The 24,221-nt window shown below is 41.5% G+C and overlaps 1 protein-coding gene across 1 annotated transcript in view; it reads right to left on the bottom strand.

The window, feature by feature from the left end:
* Positions 1–1,387: 1,387 nt before the first annotated feature.
* Positions 1,388–24,221, bottom strand: part of LOC111871107 (doublesex- and mab-3-related transcription factor A2) — a 25,775-nt gene continuing 2,941 nt past the window's right edge. Inside the window, exons 2-4 of the mRNA XM_023863921.2 lie at positions 22,755–22,999; positions 9,019–9,160; positions 1,388–6,154 (exon numbers count right to left, since the gene is read on the bottom strand). Coding sequence (XP_023719689.1) covers positions 5,076–6,154; positions 9,019–9,160; positions 22,755–22,988 — 1,455 coding nt within the window. The 5' untranslated portion in view covers positions 22,989–22,999 and the 3' untranslated portion in view covers positions 1,388–5,075. The remainder of the gene's footprint in view (positions 6,155–9,018; positions 9,161–22,754; positions 23,000–24,221) is intronic.

Raw genomic sequence — 24,221 nt, 5'->3', positions numbered from 1 at the left:
CACGAGTATGTAGAATCCAAAGACTAGAAGGTAGAGAAGAGTACATTGAAAACATAAATTGAGATCTTGGATTGCAACAATTTCAACGGCAGGTTCCAACTTGCCTNAACTTATGCAGTCACCACGTGGTTGTTCTCTGTTAAGGTCCGTCCACATTTCTCGTGCTCGTGCGTCAGAAGCTTACTGCTGCCGGAAAATCAGGATCTGGAGCTGATATCTGTTATGAAGAAATGCGAAGGCTTTGTATGCAAACCAGTTTGGGTGTCCACTTCGTCAGTTCCAGATCCTGATTTTCCGGCAGCAGTAAGCTTCTGACGCACGAGCACGAGAAATGTGGACGGACCTTAACAGAGAACAACCACGTGGTGACTGCATAAGTTGCATATCTAATTAAATTACGCACGAATCAGAGGAAATGTGAACGGAATTAAAAGTGATAGGTCTGAGGTTCTCACAGCGGTATCTATGAAGACTGTTATGTTCAAGGATAAGGCGCCTTATAATTAGAGAAGTTTACTGCCTCCAACTTCAGGGTAGAAGAGTAAGAAGCACACAGATTTCATTCTGCTTGCTGTATACTGGTTGCCTACTCGGTTTCCTCTTCGACACAGAAGAACAGACTACACGGCGCTTGATCCCAGACGATAACATACTTCGATTTAAAGATGATTTCACACAAATTTTTCCACAGTTTTTATCGACTTATGTACAATACATAGACACAAATTCTGCTTGGCATGTTCCATAACTAACAATGAAAGTAACCACTCCTCACCAATCACCAGTTATAGCCGTTCCGCTGACCTAACGTTGTCCGTGAGGTGGAGAATGTAATATTCTAGTCACTTCACACATTCCCAGTTCCAATAGCAAATATAGTGTGGCCTGGCGCTTAAAAACCGGAATATTTTGAGCCAGAGCGGGCGTCCATTGCTAAACAACGGCCTGTTAAAACACGTGGCAGGGACAAGAAGCTGGAGGAGACCATTGCTGAGCAACGCCTCGGTATCTACCATTCCGTATCGTTGTCAAGGTGATAATGAAACAGCTTCACGCAACAAGGTATACATAACAGACATTAACACGGAACTGAAAGCCAGAACTATTGCAATTCCCGAGGCAACGAATACACACGCGACCGATGTACAGAACACGTGAAACTGAACCCTTGAAGAAGGTGTCTTCCAGTCCGTCCGATGTAGAATATACGAGACCTGTGTGGAGGCGGGGTCGAATACCTCCACCGTGACCCTGCAAATCGTAAGAGGCGACGAAAATGGAAGTCTCAAATCTGAGAGAGTAAAACGTGATCACGAGTCCCAAGGGACTCGGACCCAAGAAAGATTGCGCTGGAAAGGCCCAGCACATACAAAAGACAGACCCGTCCTCTCGTCAGAAAGGGCGTCGTAAGAAAACAAAACCGTAACTGTGAAACAATAATAAATTTCTGGTCATGAGCCGCAGATGGGGTTCAAAACCAAGACTTACTGAATGACTGATCGTCAGTCGCAATGTGAATTTGACTTTGACTTGACTTGACTTGACCAGACCAGAGCGGAGACCAGAACAGAGGCAAACGGAGCAGAGCTGAGAGCGGAAGAAACCAGCTCAGCCAAGAACCAGAAGACGAAACGTGAGAGGCGACGGACTAGTCAGGTCGCATCGTCTGGAAGACGCTATTTCAGAGTAACTGCAATTGTAATTGTAAACGACTTCTCCAATAAACAGCTTCGCCTAAGCCGGAACCCGTTATTCTCTTGTTGCGTTACCAGGAGACGCGACAATATTGAAAGTTTCTCTCCTCCGGGATGTGTCAGCAAGTCTCGTCTCTGCCGCGTTTCGAAGGAACATAGATTCTACTGCCTCCATCATCAGAACAGGAGAGTAATTTTACCTTTTCTGTAACGAAGGGTTTACGAACCTGCGAACTGCATACAGGGTAGATTTTGCATGGACTCATTCTATGTCAAATTTTAGGTGCTAACGGCAGAAATTCTGCGGATCATATCCCCTCTGGTTTGTGTCCTCAGGACACAGGTGGAACATCCTTCCGAAATTTATCAACAATCTACCAGATTACACGGGGTCACAACCCAGAAGATAGTAACCCTCATAGTCACAGTCCTGAAAACCTCAAACTTCGCATACCGTATTTCTGTTCTCTGTTCAACATTTCCGACCTTTGCGCTGCAACTGTTGACAATGTGTCCAGAGAGTCAGGTCCGTTGCACTCCTTATGTGTCATGCCATGAAGAAGTACGGGGAGTGAACTATATCTCCGACATAATTGACCTTGCCACTGAATAGAGGTGAGCGGTCAGCTTCACGCCCCTGCCGCTTTAGCACTGGAGAAACACCCCCCGTTACCCATTGCATAGGAGTTCAAGTGGGACTCAGAAGCGATATGGACTTTATGGAGAAGGGAAATGTCGCCCTGCAAGTAATCCAAACCCTCATCCCTTCTCTATACTTTCTGAACTATCCTTGTTCTCTGGTAATATTTAAACTTATCAAATATTCTTCTGTGTAGAATCTAAAGGATTCTGACGATGGTGTGTAACGCTTACAATTACTGGGTTTTTGGACACTGACTAACGTTCGGCATTGTAAAAACCAGAGAACACAGCGTTTCGTAATCTGGTCCTATTTCCGTCCTCATGTGGGAGGGAGACATCTAGTCTATTGTGTTCATTAGAAAGAAGTAACCTCAGACAGTGTCTGTGCGTTAAGCTTTAGGTTATAGGTTAATTTATTTCGTTATACTCTACATTCTTAAGGAAAAGTTTGTCCTCCAAATTACATTTTCCTTGTAACTATTACAAAGGTACTGGCTGTCACTTACTTTTAAGGCCCTCTACAGCTAAAGCGTTACAGAGACTGCAGTAGGGCTGGACGTGGTTGGTCAAACTCTCATCTCTTTCAACAGAATATAATCTCGACTACTGAAACAGTGTAAATAGTCTGTACCTCAAACCAGATGTCACGATAATTTAACATAAAAATTATCCACCTTCCTATCTGTCACTGACCTGCATATCGTCATACTCCTAAACCATTCTTCTCTCTTCAACGTCAGAGCTTGGATAGCTCAGGTGATACAGTGACTAAGCTACGGGCAGGAAGACAGAGAAGTTGAGATTTGATTCCCAGCAGTTTTACTTATTTTTATCACAACCATTTTGTCCAGAGCAGCCCTAGGGCCCGTACAGCCTCCTGCCCCTCAATGGCCACCGAAGGCGCTTTCACCGACAGGAAAACAGTGGCGGCAGCAATCTGGCATCTCACAGTTCGCCCTTCATACGTCTTCATGGCATGGTATTTCGTTAAACTTAGGAAGGATTCTGAAGTTAAACTATCTAGGCTACATTTTATTTTATTATCCCTTTTAACTCAGTCGCTGTAGTGACTGGACTATGGGCTGGTCGACCACGGAATCAAGATTCGCTTTCCAGAGAGAGAGAAAACCCGTTCCCTGTTCGTCACCGAAGCTCACCTGTTGCCTGTGTTACAGTGGTCAGCACGTAAGGGCAGTCACTCGCTGGAATGCAGTACGGAGGTTAAGAAAGCCAAGAGCATGACAGTGGGCAGTAATGCCAACACTTGCATTTCCTGTTGCTTTCTCCTTTTCTGGCAGCCAAATCTTTGACAGGAATGAAATTTCAGAAAATCAAGCGTTCATTGCTAGTACGCAATAATATTAGTTACTTCTCACAGGAAAGAGCTTAATGGCGTTTTGTGTGTTATTACATACACAAACCGTTGGTTGAGAAACATTAACATATTCAGAAACTACAGATTGAAATTGAAACTGTCCACATTCTCGGGTACATTTACCACACAAGAGGGTCTGGAAATTTGTCCTGCTCCCGTCATTAGTGCTATACAGTGTTAATGTGACTGTGCGCCCCCCCCCCTTGCAGTAGTATGCGTATTTAAGTGATTCGACATTCCCATGTTTTCAGGTCACAGAAAAATGCAGTTACGTGAATTGCTACAAAACCATGCCAGACAGTGCGACAACAGCAGCAGCCTAAATAAGTTTACATCTTCTGTACACCTACAGTAAAATACAAAGTGTCTCTGTACAGTCACGAAAGTATTCGCGAAATGGTTTTTCGGCTGCGGATGCAGTTTAAGAAACCATGGACTGAATGATCAGCTGTCGTTACAGACTACTGGAATCCATTCCTTTATTTTCCTTTGCTTTTGGGATGGAACCTCGAGTAGTCAGAACCCTGGAGTGGCTGGTAGATATACCAATTCCGTGGTGGATACCAGTTGCTACTATTAACATCGGAGATACGAAATATATAATAAATACTCAGCTGCAACAACATTATGTTCGTACCTAAGTCCAGAAACTTAGTTTATAGTAATTCGTACAATGAAAAATGCAAATTAACTCAGGAGTAAAACACTGACTTTTTCCACATACCGTTGCAGAATTGAAGTTGAAATTTCTATTACCTGACGTAAAGTTAATCTATTTTAAACATCTTTGCAGTCTTTCAATTTAATATATTAATTTGTATAAATGAATGTAAAAGCCTGAGAGTATCTCAAATATATATACTATAATTGTACGTACAACTCTTAATCTGTAGGCATCAACATTCTTTCTATAAGGTGAAATTAGGTGCACATGCAAGCTAACAATTGTACTTATTTGAAGTCAGACGTTCCAGACACCCTGAGTACGAATTTAATTTGCTATTATATTACAGAATTTAATAAATCATTGCTCAAAAGTTCCGTGGACTTCTTACCACTCTGATTGCCACCTGCTTCTTGCTGGTTTTTTCCTTATCTTAATTTCCTTACATTGAAGATGGAGGCAATATGTTCTAGCAAAACGTTGGATTTTCGGTCTACACGGCGTTACAACCAAGTATACAATACTCTTCGCAACAATTATTGTGAAAACTTCAAATACAGCAAGATTTCACCAAATTTAAAATCGCTTCTTAAAAAAGTTACTGGAAATTTTACTCCGAATGCACTTAACTATGCAAAACACTGCAGTGGATAACAATGCTCTACACCTAGAACGACGTCATTGTATTACATTCGTATTTTTAATTTACAGACATCTTGGAATATGATTTCCTTCCCTGATGGTGGACACCTCCATTGTCACCGCTACACTCATCACAACCAGGAACATTGCAACACAGATCTGTACTCGAACCAGAGGCCCCCGTGTTTCGATATGGGTTGAAGAACTGCTGTTCTGCCGTCTCGGCAGCGCCCGTCATGTAAAATGATGGTGACAATGAATTCGTGAATAATGCCGCAGAATGCGCGAAAGGAAGATGCGGAGCTTGAAACAAAAGGTCAGATGGTGGATAAAACATAGTGGACATGAGTCGGTTGGTCGTGGAGTTGCTACTTTGGTGATTCTGCAGCGCCAAGAGGGAAGACATCGTGGCTGCAAACGGCAGACTACTTTGGTGAGCTGTTGGTGGTGACAACATCGTTGAATTCCCAACAAAGAATTCCGGAGAAGGGGTTGAGTTACCGTGCTGACCGAAGCCGATAACTGATGAAGTACTGGAACTCATACTTAGAGATGTGGAAGGTGAAACCGGTTTGAAGGCTGACTTAAGTACAGTTGAGGAAGATCTGGGTGAATTCGCTATTTCTGCGCGTCTAAACTCTTCTTTTGTGCCTTCACAGCCGACGGCTGCTTTGTACGATGCTAAATACTGATGTAAGGCATTGCTGCCTTGAATATTTGCACTTCCGCTGGCAATGTTATGACATCCCTCTCTTGGAACTATTTCTTCTATTGCCTTCAAAAGATCATCGCCACATCGTCGTAACACTAGTTCCAGAACTGAACGCTTTTTGTTGGGGAACAGCCGAGTCAACATTTCCAGTGAACTAGGAGACAGTGTTGTTTTACTGTTCTGGTTGACAACAAGTTTGGGAGAAATAACTGGGGCGGAGAGCCTTGACCGGTTCTCTTCGGTGTCCGATTGTGGCTTTTCGGTTTCGGAGAGAGGATTGTCGGTGTCTGTGAGGGTTCGCAACGGATCCATGTTGGAGCCCCCTGATCCAGGATCGCCTGCTTCTGGTTCTTCATGGCAAGTCCCTAGGGGAACCGGTGACAGAGATGGTGAGTCGAGAGCAACATCTTCTTGCCCGGACGTGCCTGGTAAGTAGAAGAAAGAAATGTGTCGGTTAACACAAGTATCCTCATGAACTTTACAGGACTGATATTCTGAAGCTCCTAATTTTACAATTTACTATTTTGAATTGTTTCATTTTGGTCCGTTACACTATCAATCACAAAGTTAATAGAAGGTCCGTCGAGTGTAACAATTTGTAGGTCACTTTTTATTATTATTTCTGCCTTACATGTTTCGGTTTGACACAACCATCATCAGAGGCACTTGCTACAATTATGGAAACACTGTTACTCTTTTTGATGTTCACAATTTTGTTTGTCGTGTGGACGTTGCTACGATACGTTGACTGCAGTACTGCAGTACACAGCTCACAGCACACAGCACACAGGAACATATCAAACCATAAGCCATACAACCTCAAGCTGACGTCTCCCATCTTCGGGATGAATTAACAAGGAGGAGTTCAGCATTTTATATCAAATATTTTAACATTTTAGCATTTTAACTTAAAATAGGTTCGGATGAAAAGTGAGAACTTGAGAGTGTACTCAACTATCTTAGCATGTTTTGTGCCTTTACACGTCAACGTATCGTAGCAACGCCACACGACAAACAAAATTGTGAACATCAAAAGCAGTAACAGTGTTTCCATAATTGTAGCAAGTGCCTCTGATGATGGTTGTGTCAAACCGAAACATGTAAGGCAGAAATAATAATAAAAAGTGACCTACAAATTGTTACACTCGACGGACCTTCTATTAACTTTACAATTTACGTTTATTTATAATTTACGTTTTTATAATATTCACAAGTATTGTTCTAGGGTTTTATATTTTACCTATAACAATACATTCATTTTTTTTTAAAGTTATTCAGGTTGGACTAACAGTTATTCAGATGGACACATTGAGATGGTGATGCGATTGGCCTGTCTTGCCTAATAATATAAGGAGAGTAGGTTAATGAACAAATAATCACCAGGCCTATGTAATGTTCTCAAATCTCTGTGCCTTGTAATTAATAGATTATTTGTAAATATATATTCTGAGGTTTTCTTATGTATGAAATTGTTCATATTGTGGTCTTCCGGATTGTGACACCATTCAAACTTGTGGTGGCTACCAACTTTTCGGAGTAAAATGCTGTCTCCTTCTTCATGGCCAGAATGTGTAACAAGGATGCTTCCAGGTTATATAGGCAAGTTGTGAGGGCCTTCTTTAGAATCCAATTAGAGAATAAACCGACTGCATCGCCATATTACTAATTTCGGCACTGAAAATGGAACTGCATCCTCCTCTGAAACAATGGAATCTACGTGCAGGACTACGCGGATGGATCAAAGTGGCTCACGCCATAACACTTTCTGGCTTGCATTCGGGAAGTGAGCAGTTCAAAGCTTGGCAGTATCCAGATTATCCTGACAAAGATAATAATGATTTGCCTCACTCACTCCAACAAAATGCTAGCATTATAAGTCACGACAGGCCACGGCCGCTTTCTTCAACGTCTTCTCCAATTCACTGTCTGCTTTCTGCATCTAATCGTTCGACGCCGCACAGTCCGATTTACTGACAGCTCCTTTAAATTTACATTACCTACAATAATAAGACTACATGTTGTCAAAACGCAAACCTCAACCTGAAATATCCGTGAATCCTACAAGCAAGCAACTTGCTTCATCACACATTGCTATCACTGACGTCATGATGTGACACACACACACACACACACACATACACACACACGGCATCGCATGCGCTAGGCCAGAGAACGCGTAGCCGTGTTGATCAACAAACTGCCCATCTTCCTCTCATATTCTTCTGGGGTCGAGGTTAAAATTACGTAACGTTATAACTCTTCTCCCCCGAACTTTCTCATGGAATACTACCCAATTAAACCTAACTTCAACTTTACTTTCACTTTCTTTGCTTTAAAGATTCATTACCGTGTTCACAAGTCCCTCTACCCTACCCTATGCAAAGACAGAAGACTGAAGTCCACAGCCTCATACCCTGAAACTTTAAGATCCTTTTTATCATTATCCTGACAACTACAGCTATGTCGCGCACTGAGTCATTGGCTCGAGCGATAATGCTTCTGCCTTGGTTTTGAGAACTATCGAGTTTGAACCTTGGTTTGGGATTTTCCTCTGTCCCTCCATGCAAATATCGAAGTGACACTTTAAATTAGATAATGATCGTTTCCTTCCATATCCATACCAATTCAATATTTACTATCGTTAAATCATTTTCCGCTATAATTTTAATGGCTTATGTGACAATGTTAGAAGGAAAGAGAGACAGGATGGTATGGATTGGATAGATCTGGCTCAGGATAGGGACCAGTGGAGGGCTCTTGTGAACACGGTAATGAAACTTCGGGTTCCTCAAAATGCTGGGAAATTCTTGAGTAGCTGTAGAATTGGCAGCTCCTCAAGAAGGGCTCAGCTCCATGAGTAAGTAAGTTGCCAATGTTGCCTATTGTCCAGGACCTATAGAATCGAATGGTAGGATGATAGTGAATAAGGAATGAGATGCTATTCGGAGAGAAGAATTTGTGGCTTAATCTGAGGTGTTTTTGCTTTGAAGAACTGAGGATTACCACCGAAGAATTGAGTAAGTGTTGTCGTTACCCCAGGGGATGTTCGAAAAGCAAAGTTTCCGATTGAAAATTAAGGTGTCCCTGCTTCAACCAACTGTTGGACCTCGACACTCTGTTGGCCTAGTTACAGACAGCATCGTTACAGTAACTCTAACCCAAGCAAACCTGGATCACTTCTCTTTAGTCTGCTGACTAAATGTATTTTTCGTCTCTCAGGCCGCTATACTTGTGCTGTTCGAAACTGAATATAATATCCTTTCTTGAGTTGCAAAGTAATATGACTTACCCTGATCTTGGCTTTTAGGGGCGGTGATTGCCATGCCGAAGATTGGCCCTGGGGGCAGATAGCCATACTGTGTACCAGTAGCAACCGCTGTCAGACCCAGGGCAATCGCGTCTTCAGCCGCTTGCTGCCGCTTTAACGCTACCTGCAAGAAGAGCGTTCGTAACAACTGGATCATTTACAAAAGGCACTCATTCATTTAAAGTTTCGTTATGCGAAATGTTCCTATCAGATTAAAAATGTTGAAATTGCATGTGTACAGCCAAGTAAGCTGCCTCAAGCGGTAATGCTTCTGGCTTTTATTCAGGCGGTGCCTTAGTTGAATTTCGACTTTGACACCGACCAACCTGAGAGGTTGTACGCAGTTTTCGGCGGCTATTTTGGCAAATTTCAGGACAGTACCTCAAGTTAGGCCACGACCACTTCCTTCCACATAGGCCTACTTTCCAATTTATTGCTCAACACTCATTCTACAATTCGACGGNACACGGTGCCAAATCCCAGAAGACTGCTTTCTTCTTCGACGGCATATAGTCTGAAGTACTGATATAATCCTTAAATAAAAATAAATACTATAGGCTTACGAATGCAGAACACCATGTAGGATCGCATAGATATATTTATTATTCTAGGGAATTATTGTGTCATATGTTCTGAGGGAAGAACATATTTTGGCATGTAGATCCGTTCGCTAGGCAACGACCGTGAAATAAACAACTATGCAACATCCATTGCTACGTAAATGTTCCGCAAACAAATGTGTTTCCATGGCAATAATTGCACTGCAACAGAAGAACTGTGTTTTCCACGCTGTCCGTGCCGAGATGTCATAAGCAGGGTCAGTTAGCTGTTGCAGTGAGTCAGTCTGTTAGAGAGTTAGAAGACTGCTGCGGGTTCTGTCGTTGTGAGCTATTGCTGTTAGAAGATGGTAGTTGAGGCCCGGGGACAGTTCGAGAACCCAGAGGATGGGGAACATCCACTGTTGGAAGCCGCTACCAAGCAACGACAGAGAAGACGTGACTGTGAACACTTGTGGGTGTGTGTGTGTTTGTGTGTGTGTGTGTGTGTGTAACAGTGTACTGTAAAAATAGTTACTATAGGATTCTGGCGATGGTGTATAACACACTGATATATTGGGTTTTTGGATTTTATCCATCGTCCTGGTTTTTAAGATAACAAATAAAAACACGACGTTTCGGAAACTGGATCTGTTTCCGTCCTCAGGTGAAGGAAAACACCTATTCAGTTGGGTCCGTTAGAAAGAGCTAGCCTCAATGATTGAGGCTAGCTCTTTCTTCACCTGAGGACGGAAACAGATCCAGTTTCCGAAACGTCGTGTTGTTATTTGTTATCTTAAAAACCAGGACGATGGATAAAGTCCAAAAACCCAATATATCAGAGTGCACTGTAAAGTGCAGTCACGCGATGTTTCAAAGATTTCAATAAATCCGGTCATCAGTCTAAAACCAGTATATAGTCACTAAAATCGTGACAGCGTATTGAGAACAGGATACTGAGGATAATATGAAGAGAAAGTAACTGGGGGATGGAGAGATTTCAATAAATTTGCTTTCATAACTTTCACTTATCAGAAAATAATATTAGAAATATGAAACCAAGGAAGATGAGGTAGAGGGATCAAGTAGAACGAATGGTAAAAATTATCTTAAGGCAAATTATTCGGAAAATCTAAATTAATCAGACAACATGGGTGACTTAACGTACACGGCAGGACCATATTGGAGAAGCGCCCAGTTGTGTCCTCTTGTAGATACGAAAATAAACCTTCCGTTTCCATAAATATGGCGACCTATTGACCATCTGAGCAACTACTAGCTGTCAAGAAGGACTCCACTCTATGGAGATAGTTTTAGTTCTAATAATTTAAACACGGGGGATATTCTTAAGAACTGGACATGTAAAACGTTTGTAAAATAAGTAGGAAAGGTGATGAACTACTAATCGCATTTGTACATACCAAGCGGACACAACTTATTCTGCTTCGTAGAATTTCCAGTTTCTGTGTAGCTCTGAACTTTTCAAGATGTCAATAGCTAACGTCTCGTTTCTCATCCCCCAGAGCTGCATCACGGCATGGCTAATGGAAAACCTTCACGAGAAGCCAGAGTAAACAGCAGAGTTTTCTAACAAGAGTACTATTGGTAATGATGTCTGGCTTACATTGGTGACATCGAAACTTTATATCCCCATCCAAACCCTCATTGTGGCTCTCGTTTCATGAGAATTAGCACAGCTTAGACAAAGGCATCAATCAAGTGAATGATGTGTTTGCGTGGTTACTGTTTCAAACATAGGGTGTTCTGGAGAATTATTTTGAGTCGATATCTCTGATACACCTCGTTCTAAGAGCGGCATCTGTCGAGGAACGAGCATATCTCAGTGTTTCGGGTTAAACGGAAAATTCACTTCTGCAGCAAATGACAAATACCACCTATGGCAGATATAGAAATATTTATTTTGTGCATCCTGGTGTGTTACTGAAACAAGGTGTAAGGTGGCCTCCTACACAGTAATTGGTAAGGATGTTAATAAAATCTTGGCCGCGCCATAGCTCAAGCGGTTAGTCGCTGGCTTCCCACCGCGACGGACCCCGTTCGATCCTGGGTCTGGTCACGTGGGATTTGTGGTGGACAAAGTGGCGCTGGGGCAGGTTTTCTCCCAGTACTTCGGTTTCCCCTGCCAAACTTCATTCCACCAATTACTCCACAATCACCCTCACCTATCATCTGGGGCTGGTACAATAGGCCAGAAGTGGCCGCAGTACAAAGGAATAATAAAATCTAACAACAATTAATAGGAGGCCAATATTAATGTGTACTGTTGTTATTCTATATCATTAGACGTTTCACTATGAAAAAATTGATCCAATTTAATTGGCAATTCAGTGATTATGTAATTTATTTATTGACCACCTGATTATAATTTCTACTATGGAACCATGTAGCGGTAAAAACCCCGTAATGACCTCAGATTAGTTTTATTCAACTTTATGAACATCATTAACGATTTCTGTGTAAACAACCGCCTTCTACCTTGAGATACTGCGGTGTGAACAAATTTCCAGGAAATTTAATGATGTCGTAACTTCATATGCTACGTAGCTTAGATTAATGGTTTTTAACTAACCAACTAAATAAATAAATAATTAAATAATTCTATGGAGCTGAGCTCTTCTAGAAAAGCCACCATTCGCTCAACTACTCAAGAACTTCCCAACATTTTATGTAACTCAGACGTTCATTTCCGTGTCACAAGAGCTCCCCAGTTGTCCCTGCCCTGAATAAGCTAAATCCAGTTCATGTAACCCCAAATTATATGATTCATTTTATTATTATCATCCTACTTAACGTCTATACCTTCCTAGTAACTGCTTTCCTTCGGGATTTCAATCCAAAATTCTATTTGTATTTCTCCTCACCTCATTCGTGATACATGTCCTGCCTACCTCATCCTCCTTGACGTGTTCTAATCTGATCCTAATTTGTTTCCTAAATTATTACTGTGTTTGAAGAGGACTGTATGTTTCTTTAGTATAGTTTCAATTAGAGTTATCTCGAACTTGCAAGACCAGATCCAGTTTGCTGCTAATCTTAATCACTTGAAGCAACAAAACAAAATCGAATTAAAGGAAACCAGATCCCCTACTCAGTGATGTTCTTACACCGGCGTAGCATAGGCTGCTCAGTGTTGCACTGTCTTCTTATGCTCCGGCCACTATTTCGTTTCACAGGTAAAAGTAAAGAAAGGTGTTTTCCCAATGCTTAATTCATTAATTAATATGCCATGAAGACGTATAGGGGAGTGAAGGTATAGCTCCACCATTCTTGACTTAGGCACTAAGTTGGGGTGAGGTGTCAGCTTCACGCCCCCGTCGCTTTAGTTCCGGGAAAGAAGTCTTGGTACCCATTAGATAGGAGGCTGTGTGGGCTCCAGAGACGGTCTGGAAGCCATAGAGATAAGAAAAACTTACTCTTGCTGGGAACCGAACCCCGGCTGTCCAGCTCATTGGCCGTCGCTGTGCTGATTCAGCTTATCTCGGCTCCTGTTTTTCAGGCTTGACAGTAAAAGTTAACGATTCTGTGCCTATGTTCAATGCACGGATGTTCGGTTTACCACATTTCACCCTTAAGGACATTATAAAATATGTGATCATAAATTTTTCAACACGGACCACAAATTAATTGTCACGAAAATTTAGGGTAAATAATTAAATCTATAAGACAATATGCAAAAGAAAAATGAATCAATTTTAATTAATTTCATTAAAAAATAATTATTTCTTAAGAAATTCAGACAGATCCTCTATGCACATGTTTCCGTGACGTAACAAGATTTGTAACTGGCTACCGGCAAGCTTATCCTCACGCATAATTGTCCTGGATTAATGTCTAGTACAGTGGTTACTACTCCCATCTTATTTACATTGCTCTTTTCTTCTTGAGCTATTTTAAATTTATTTATTATACTTATTATTATTATTATTATTTTTGACTGGCTACCGATCACAGGGGCCGCACGGTTTATGACATGAACTGTCTTCACTCGCTTGAACACTGGGATCGTGTATTCGAATCCCACTCGACGTATGCATGTCTGTGTTTGTGTGTGTTTATTCTACGTGTATGTTTGTGTTGTCCTGTATGTAGGTCGCGGCCTTGGGACGGGCTGTCCACTCTTCCAAGGAGTCCTACCGTCTGTTTAAGAAAGATTCCGAAACTGAAGAAGAGGTCAGGACCCAACAAAGGGCTGCAGAACCATTGATAAATGAATGAATGGATGGATGTAATATATTATTACTAAAATTTAGACTGAAAAGATTTTCTTAAGAACTCATATATTTTTGTAACATGGGATTCAGTGGAATAAATATGGTTCATGTGACAGTGTTTCATAAAACGGAATTATTTTCGGGAACAAATCCATTCCATAACGTGAGGTCGTGCTGTATCATGCCAAAAAAGGAAGTCCAAGACCTCAAATATAGGGCTGTACGTTTTTGTGATCCCGACATTACAAAGAGGCTAATTATCGGGCTTACTGTCAGTCAGATTTTTTTTTTCCACTTGGCACTACAGCCCCAGTGGGCTTAGGCCTACCTCCATGAACTTCTCCGTTTACTTCGGTTTTTCTAGATCTTACACGTACGGTAGGACTCCTTGGGCGAGTGATGAGCTCGTCGCAAGGCCTCTACCTGTAGACAAACACAGAAAAACGCACACAAACATCCATGCCTTGAGTGGGATTCGAACCAACGATCTCGGCTTCTGAGGGAGCGAAGACAGTGCATGCCTTAGACCGTCCGGCTACCGTGACCGGCTCAGTCAGATTTTACTCTCTAGGATATGCCCCATATGGCAAGTGGCAGGAGACTGAATTCACAAACATATCAACACACAAAGAAAGAAGACTTGCGCGCGCATGCATATGTGAGACTGGGACCATCGTAATGTAAGAGACAGTATTCGTGTTTGCATTGTAAAAACATTTGATTCAAATCCTTTCTCACATACCGGAAGTTCCTTTGATATTTCCCAGCTCTCTTTTGTAATAAAAGTATAATCTGCACTAAAGAAATTGTGCAAGTAATACAGCATCATTAAACAGAGTAAGAAAACAATGAATGTCTGTATGTGTACTGAAGAGAAAAATCTGTCGACAATGAAGCGACGTGCCAATTGAAGCCATACAGCAATGCCCTTAAGAAATATTGTCCTTAGAAAGTAATTTCTTTTTCAGATTGCAAGTTCTCAAGTCCTTAAAAATTGAGAATATTCTAGAACATGATGCCGAGTAGACTGGTAGATAATTACTAAGATTTTGGAGGAACCTGCTGCAGCCATTTTCATTCTTCTACCCTTGAAATGGAGGCAGAAGATCACACAGAAAAATTTTATAACAACCTGCGGGACTCCACGACCACGCATTCGAGTAGAGAGTAGTCTTCATCAATATTAAAGACTTGAATTGAGCAAATTTCATGAAAATTATTCTTTCCAGCAAGACGGTAATGTGGTTAGATATAAAATTTATGTTATCAACAATGCCGACCTAATGGCTGTAATTAAACAATGGATTATGATGAAAAAATTGTATCGGCTCCATCTTCAAGGCCGAGGATTAAGTGAAGCAAAAGTAGGAAAGTTTCTAACCCAATTGTACAGATCTGGCAGTGACAGCTTCCCATAAGTTTCACTTCGTTACAAACGAAAATGTTGTAGCGTAGTTGGTTGAGGCACTATGCTACAAGCCGGAAAGTCGCGCGTTTAAGTCCCGATGAGGTCATTGGATTTTTTCAATTTACCTAATCCTTCCAGCTGCACTATGGCCCTGGGATCGACTCAGCCTCTAACAGAAATTACTACCAGGATTATTCTTGGGGGTAAAGAGCGGCCAGGCGTAAGTCTGAAAACCTCAACTCCATCTGTGAGCCCATTGTCTAGAAAATGTGGTACCCTTAACATCTCACAACCCACGGACCTCCACGGCCTGTTACAGGGATACCTTTACTTACAAACGAAAATATTACCGAAATATAAAGGTAGATATACGAAAAGAAAGGAAGGAAGTAAAGTAGGACGAGGCTTCTGCATAATCTATGGACGGAAACAGAAGAAAAAGAAAGCGACGTAAATTTGACTGAATCTATTTCAAAATATTGCAGAACAGATCACATTTTATAAGTTTTGAGGTTTTCACGGCAATGATTATGAAGAAAGTCGTCTTCTGGGTTTAGGCACCGTGTATTCTTCGTTTTGGCCGACGTTTCAGAGGAACGTCGGCCAAAACGAAGAATACACGGTGCCTAAACCCAGAAGACGACTTTCTTCAGATCACACTTTGTTTGAGTATTGATAAAAAGGTCCAAAGCCTCACGAAGAATAAAAATTCGTGTGAGAAGTAAACCATACTTCATTCGCACTTCTGTATTTAGTGAACAGAGGCAAATCTTTGTATTTTTCAACCATAACGGGACTGGCATTGCCTGTGATTCATAGCTCTAGATCAGGGTTTTCAACCTCCTCTGACTAAAAGCAAGTAGGAGAAATTTTGTGCGTTATAGTACATATAAGGCCTAGTTAATTGTATTGAGTTGATTCCCGTGTGTCGCGCTATGTTTTATGTTCCTATCTCATATTCGTTTTATAGGCGTTAAGAAAGTGGAGCTCTGCTGTTCCGATGTGATCTTTGTCAGGTGACATTAAAATTTAGCAGAATTTACGAGTGGTTAACATGAGGAACTACATTAGATACACTCAGATGGTAATTTGTATCTTGTTCTGAAATCTGCCACGCTGAGCCTCCTATCATCACAGTCGATTTGTAGACCTGTAGGCTCGCAATCATTCACCACAACCAACTGGTTTCTCCGCGTCAGTCCGTCCGTCCTCCTACGTGGTGCTAACCTGGCCCCACCGGTTTCGTTACGTTTATTATATTTGTTCCGTTATGTCTGGTTTTACTACAATCACGTTATACAAATGATCAAAGAGATATACATTTTAAAATAAAATACCATACATATTAATTAGAAAAAATTTAAACATTTCATAAAAGAGGTGTGGCCTGCAGCAGAGAAGTAGGTTAAATTTTACGTAATTAATTGTAATTGAAGCCTGCAATTAACCCCATAAAAATTACAATTGTCAGTGTTTAGAAATATAAATCATGATTATTATTATTAATTAATAGGTTTTTGACTTTTTTATGTTTTTCCAGTTTGTAACTATTTTTACCTACACTGTGCCATGTCTGTAATTGGCCTTGCGGCTGTTGGTTCAGCACATAAATAATAAAAAATTGAAATGAATTAAATTTAATTGAATTAATTTTCCAGTACATTTTTACCAGATCTAAATATTCCATCACCAATTTGGTAATTTAACTCTATTGTATTTCTCGAAAAATCTGAGAATTTTCTTTGCTCAATGCACGCTCCTCGAGGAGCAGCTCTGCCCCTGCTAGCTGCGCATGAGTTGTTAATATTGTTTGCAGGGATGTTAACGTGTTTGGACCCAAATGTGTTTTCTTCATCATATTTCATATTGCTTGTTTCGGATTAAAATTTTAATTATAATTAATATGGATATGTTTAGACATTCTCTTGACGCCATATAATTGCTGGTGCGCTCACTGCATTCTATTGCTGTTCAGTCGATATAAGTTACGTTGTTCCCTCGCTTGACTTCATTTGTGTGTATGTGTTTAATTCCCTCTTCACTCGTAACTATTTTGTAACTGGCCACTGTGCTGTTGAGCAAGCACGTAAATAAGTAAATAATTAATTGAATTATTATTATCATTCTCTTATATCGCTTGGCATAATATCTAAATACATATTGTACCAAAGCAATGATGAGTTTTATCAACAGTTTTTTAAGAACACTTCGATGCCTTGTTTTTTTAATAAATGTCTCTATTAAAGCGAAATTTTGCTCTTATGTACCCGAAACGAATGGCATTCATATTCCTAGTCGAAACATACGTAACTCTACTACGTTCAGTTGCTTTCAGCTTTTGTGTTTCTCCTGCAAATGAAATTTTTACAAGTACAGACACATTTAATTACTCGTATTTGGCCGTAAAAATCCTTAGGTGCTCCATTTTACTTGTTTTTGTTGTTGTTATTTCTGTTTTTTTTTGTTCGTTTTGTTCTGTGTTGTCTCATCGCTGCTGCTGTTTTCATTCGTGCCCACTCTGTGATCGGTCAATATCTGTTGACCTCAGCACATAAGTAGGGAATAAAGCATTGAATTGAATTATTATCGACCGCCTCTGTGGTCTAATGGTCAGAGTTCCTGGCTACAGATCCAGAGGTCCGGGTTCTATTTCCGGAGCTGCTAGATTTTCTGAGAAGTAGTTGGTCTGGAACGGGGTCAACTCAGCCTCGTGAGGATAACTGAAGAGCTCTTTCAAGAAAATATCGGCTCCGGTCTAGAAAACCGAAATTGACGGCCGTGGGGATTCGTTGCGCTGATTACGCGACATCCTCTATCCTCTAAAGTTGGAACTAACTTCGCAGAGAAGTGGCGGTCACTCGGTCGGTATAGTTCGCTTGCGGACTAATACCACGGAGTTTGTTTTGTATTCTATTTATTATCATCTTCATCATTATCGACAGAGGACTATCATTCTAAAAGTGTTTATGTAAACCGAAAACTACTTTCTCGGAACTTTAGAAGTTAATTGATAGACTACGAATACTGATTGCATGATAGAGCACACATTGGTTCTGATATCAGCCCATTATATTTTGGCTACATAAGGTCAATATATATGCTCCCAGCGGGAGGAAAAGACCTGTGATCATAATACCGATGTCTTTATTCACAGATCCAGTTTATGTAATGATAAAGCCCTCTGTAAAAAGCTAGCAGCCGAAAACCCAATATATCAGCTAGCAGCCATGTTTGGGACCAATCCGACGCTGTGTTTAGTGACTTGTTGAGTTGATCTCAAGAGATTCACTTTGCCTTTGTGTAATGCAGTTAACGAGATTGAGGTTTCACTGCGGGAAAGAATCTGTTTAGTCAGCAACTGTGTTTGCGTTACCAGTAAATTGTTATCGACACAGATGAAGCCAGGCAAAGAAGTAACCCAATACGCACACACATACACAAAGGTTGTCATCTGTGTGTTTTGCCACCGCGAGATGTGATTCTGCGGGCGGAACGCGGGATTATTTTTCAGATAAATATTATTGTGTTTGCATTGTGCCGTCCCTCCATCTGATCAGGCTTATCGCCTACGCTCCTCGTGCTAGAACATGCTGCTGCACAATTTCGCTTGATGCGCCGACAAAACAGATTACTTAACTGATTGATCATACGTTTCACTACAGTAATTTATGGGTGTTCAAATCTGGTTACATTTACGTAGTTAATTTTTTTTCTCTGTGGCGCTACAGCCCCGATTTGGGCCTAGGCCTACCTCCATGAAACTCTCCGTTTCACCTCGGTTTACTAGATCTTACACATTCGGTAGGACTCCTTGGGCGAGTGATCAGCTCGTCGCAAGGCCTCTACCTGTAGACAAACACAGAAAAACGCATACAAACTTCCATGCCCCGAGTGGGATTCGAACCCACGATCCCGGCTTCCGAGCGAGCGAAGACACTGCATGCCTTAGACCGCTTGGCTACCGTGACCGGCAGTTAATTTATATCAGTCCACGTACTTCACGTGTAGTTAAATTTGGTGAATTGAGTAGATACTAAATGGGTCTGACAGTAGTACACACACTCGAGATTGCTGGGGGATTTACTCTGTCCATCGTCCGGTATACCAAAGAACACAACGTTTCGGAAACTGGACCTGTTTCCTTCTTCAGGTGAGGGGATGGAAGACACCTATTCTGGTGGGTACATTAGAAAGGTACATTCAATCATGGATTGGTAAAATTTTATGGTTCATGATTCTTGCTAACTGAATACTCAGGAGATCTAACTTTCCTAAAGAAGGGTATATATAGGGTCCATGTAGGCCCTACGAGTAGATTCCAAAGGGTTCTGGCGGCGGTGTATAGCACGTGAGATTACTGGGTGCAGTGATTGAGGTTAGCTCTTTCTAAGGAACTCAACTGAGTAAGTTGCCCCCCCCCCCCCCTTATCTGAGGACAGAAACAGATTCTCTTTCCAAAACGTGTTCTTTAGAGTACCGAACGATGGACAAAGTCCAAAAATCCAGTAAATTAGGTTTTTTTTTTAAATTTCGCTTAGTAGGGAGTGGAGTCCAACTGGGTCCACCCAGCAAGGCGGCCACTGATTGGCTTATTGTAGCCTGCCCCGGGTGATTATCATGATGGAGAATTTGGTGGAATGATGGTTGGCAAAGGAAACCGAAGTACTCGAAGAAAACCCGCCCCAGCGCCACTTTGTCCACCACAAATCCCACTTGACCAGACCAAGGATCGAACCCGGGCCGCCGCGGTGGGAAGCCAGCGACTAACCGCTTGAGCTATGACGTGGCCTTTCAAGTTAGGTTACATTGAGATGGTTATTTTTGTTATGCTTTAATATTTTCCTTTAAAATGTGGTTCACTTGGATTACTTGGGCTTTTTCCCTTATACATTTGACTCTTTAATTTTACTTTTGGTAAAATCAGGTGACCCTGTGTTTGGTGTATGATCAGATTTCATGATCCTGCTTCCTGGGAACTTCAATCGATTCACGCTAATGCGGTTTATTTCCTAATTTCATGACATTGCTTTCTGGGTTATCAAACTGAGCAGCATTCTGTTACTTTATATTAAGTCAGTGGCCTTATTTATAACATGATCAGTTCCACTGATCCGGTTGCATTACTGTTTCCGAAGTCTTGCTGTGCGGAGGTCAGTTCTGGTTATGTGATCTGTCTGATTTATAAGTTCAAGGGTTTTGTGTACGTATTGAATCGTGGCGGGTTAATGTGTTGTATTATTGATTTCATTCTGACTTGTTTATTATGCTGAGCTTCAAAAATGGCTCAATATAAGACAAATTATTATAACATTTTGGAAAATAAATCTAATGTGTATTACGTCGACTTGGCTCAGATACATCTCCTGCGGCAGGACCTTTTTTGTGTCTTATTTTATTTAACAACCGATCCCCAATTATATATGTTACGTAGCGTTGAATGGTAGGATGCGTGTGAAATATGAATTGGGAAAGGTTTATAAAGAAACGGTTGACACGTGTTTGAAGGTGCTGTTCCAATATTTATCTTGGTAAAGGTAAAGTTGGCCGGTCACGGTAGCTGAGCGGTCTAAGGCATGTACTGTCTTCGCTCGCTTGGAAACCGGGATCGTGGTTTCGAATCCCACTCAGGGCATGGACGTTTAGTTTGTGTGTGTGCGTTTTTCTGTTTTTGTGTACAGTTAGAAGCCTTGAGACTAGCTGATCACCCGCCCAAGGGGTCCTACCGAATGTGTAAGATCTAGAAAAACCGAAGTGAACGTAGTTCATGGAGATAGGCCTAGGCCCACTGGGGCTGTACTGCCAAGAAAAATAAAAAGGTAAAATTGTCCTTGTGCTTAACAAATTAAGCACTGCGCCATGAAGGTGTGTGGGGGAGTGGATGTACAGATCTATATTTTCTTAACCTCGCCACTAACTGAAGGTTTGTGGTCAGCTTCACACCCCTGCTACTTTACCCCCAGGTAAAGAGCTCCCGGTACCCATGGAATAGGAGGCTGGTTTGGCCCCAGAGCCGGTCTGGACGATATGGAGAAAAGAAAATTATGAGCTTACTGGGATTCAAACCCCGACACCTCGGTCCAGCATGTGGACAGTCGCTTTACCGACTGCGTTATCCCGGCTCACAATTATTTGTCTGGTTGGGGTGACAAAAGAACAAAAATTTCGAAGTTAAAATGACTAATCACAGATTCAAGAATCAAACATTGGTCCTCCTGGATACTAAACAAGAAGCTAGTCTCTGGACCTCAACTGCAGTCAATCAAGAAATTCACCTTCTTACATGGAACTCGAAGGTTCATTATCATCTTCACAAGTGCACTGCCTCCTCACTTGCTGAGATTTCCTCCCAAACATTTGCATCCACCCGATGATGGTCAGTATTGCATTCAAGCCGCATCAATATAATCGCCTTAGGCTCTCAGCCTCACTGTGCAAGCAAGGATCTTGCATGTCATATGTGATCAGCACTTGGCTTGAATGTCCCCGAGGAGCACCCCAATATCCCATTCTTATCTCTAAATCTTTAGCATTTTAAAAAATTGTGACAGTGTGGAATATGTATAATGCACCTAAATATATTTTTATCAATATAATGATTTATCCTTAATTTATTTAATTACTCCTGTATGAAATTCCGATAATATGCGATAAACCTTCTTGGAATCGTCCTAGATGGTGTATAATAAAGCATCGCGTAATGGAAAAAGAAACAGTTGAAAATTCAACGAGAATTCTGCCGTAAAGTTGCGAATCTTTTCCTTTTCCGTCCCTGCTTTCCCTCCATCACCCTTTCGCATGTATTCTACTTGTAACAGATGTCAAGGTATGTGTATGCGGATGCTATCTGACTGTTAGCACCATCTATCAGACACCGAGAGTAACTACATCCTCTGTGAATGCGTAACATACGGATACACACGCAGCCAATCGTAAACCGTTATGTACTCCATATACTCGTACTACGCCATTCCTGAAATTCTCCTCTAATTTTTTTATTGCTAGTGGAGTGGGACTATGTCCCTTGTACTGCTGCCACTTCTGGCCTATTGTACCAGCCCCAGATGATAGGTGAGGGTGATTGTGGAGCAATTGGTGGAATGAAGATTGGCAGGGGAAACCGAAGTACTCGGAGAAAACCTGCCCCAGCGCCACTTTGTCCACCACAAATCCCACTTGATCAGACCTGGGATAGAACCTGGGCTGCCGCGGTGGGAAGCCAGTGACTAAGCGCTTGAGCTATGGCGCGGCCAAATTCTCCTCTACGTTTCATTCTAGATTAGCTATAACAAGCGCTCTTCCAATTAGAAAGCATGCCCTGCCAATGTCTACGTTACTCACTACAATGATGGTGTTTACAGACATTGGTAACTGATGCAATAATTTTATTGAACTACAAAATAACAAATAAAAACTAAATTCTTATCTGCTTTTCTTCACTCAACTTTGCAGATAATTGAGATTATTCGAAGGCAAAAGTGGAAAACAATTCAGAAACAGACAGCATTCTCTGAAGACCTCCAAAAACAGTAAGAAAAATCTAACCTGAGCCGCCATGACCCGCTGTCTCTCCGCTATAAGGTTGCATTTTGCACAGACGCAAGACTTGAAGCGACATTGCCGCTTGTGGCCCTTCAACCAGCTAATCATGCCATGATTCCTGCAACGGGCGCATTTGGGACGCCTTGCGCCCTTCTCCGTAGTCGGGTAACTCGTGGCGCCAGCTTGGGGCTGCAGCAATCGTCCGCTTGCGGGGCCGCGTGCTCCTGGACTCAGCATCCGGGACCACCCTGTAACATTCCGCTTGTGGACAAGGAGTCGCAAACCTAAAATTATCATATGAATTGAAACATAAGGTCAGGTTGAAGCTGTTGCCAGAGGCTGAAGCAACAGTAACACTTCCAGATTCCATGTCTGACGTCAACCGAAAACTTATCGTCATCTTCAGTAATAATAATTTATATAAATGTAGGAGTATTGAGATATTATCTGTACTTTTTTTATCGTCATATGCAAAAATTACTGATTGAAGTAAATGGGTGCTATGTGTTTAAACTTGCGTTTATTGTTCAGTAGCCACTGATATCGGTACAGGGCTCTTATGCTATTTATCATGCATTCCTCATTACATTTACGTTTCTCCTTAAGAGTCAGTCATATGAGCACAGGACTTGGGTATTTGTATCTTATTGACTTCATGATTCTCTTCAGTACTCGCTGATACGAGCATAGAATTGCTATGCTATATATTCCACATTTCTTATTACTAAATTTGTCATTCTCTTCATATAGTCACTGATGCAGATACAGAATGTCTTAGCATTCTAATCTATAAGCTTGACGGTCTCGTTACTCAGGAATCATACCTCATAAATTCTTTGCACAACATATCATGCATTGTATCTATTGTTGGCATTGACTACTCTTCTTCGTCACAGAAGACTGAAATATCATTACGTTACTGTATCACAGGCGGGAAAGAAAATTGTGACGTAATGGAAAAGATTTTTAAATCAATAAATGTTACTCTTCAAGAGGACAAGAAATAACTTGTGCAATAATGTAATTAACTCATTGTGTGAGTGACTGAAAAGTACGGTAAAGTAAATCTATCACTGTAACAGGCCGTGAAGGCCCATAGGGTTGTGAGACGTCGGGGCTCCCACATTTTCTCCAGGCAATTGGCTCACAGATGGCGGTAAGTTTGCCAGGCTTACGCGCCGACAACCCTTTACCCCCCCCCCCCATGAAGATTCCTGGTGCTCAATTGTGTCAGAGGCTGAGTCGACCAAAAGGCCATAATGAGGCTGGAAGAATTAGGTAAATTGATAAAAAAATCCACCTCGTCGGGACTCTAACTCGCTACCTTCCGGCTTGTAGCATAGTGTCTGAACCAACTACACTATCGTGTGTCCAAAAAGTACGGCGCTTATATAATTAAAATGGTTTTAATTTGATGGTAAGTATAATTTTGTGATCCATTTATCTCAGGTCGCCCAATTTCTGGCAACT

Source organism: Cryptotermes secundus, unplaced genomic scaffold (genome assembly GCF_002891405.2).
Source record: "Cryptotermes secundus unplaced genomic scaffold, Csec_1.0 scaffold152, whole genome shotgun sequence".
Taxonomy (NCBI): domain Eukaryota; kingdom Metazoa; phylum Arthropoda; class Insecta; order Blattodea; family Kalotermitidae; genus Cryptotermes; species Cryptotermes secundus.
The sequence above is the reverse complement of the archived record's forward strand: the minus strand, read 5'-3'. Positions and strand labels throughout refer to the sequence as shown.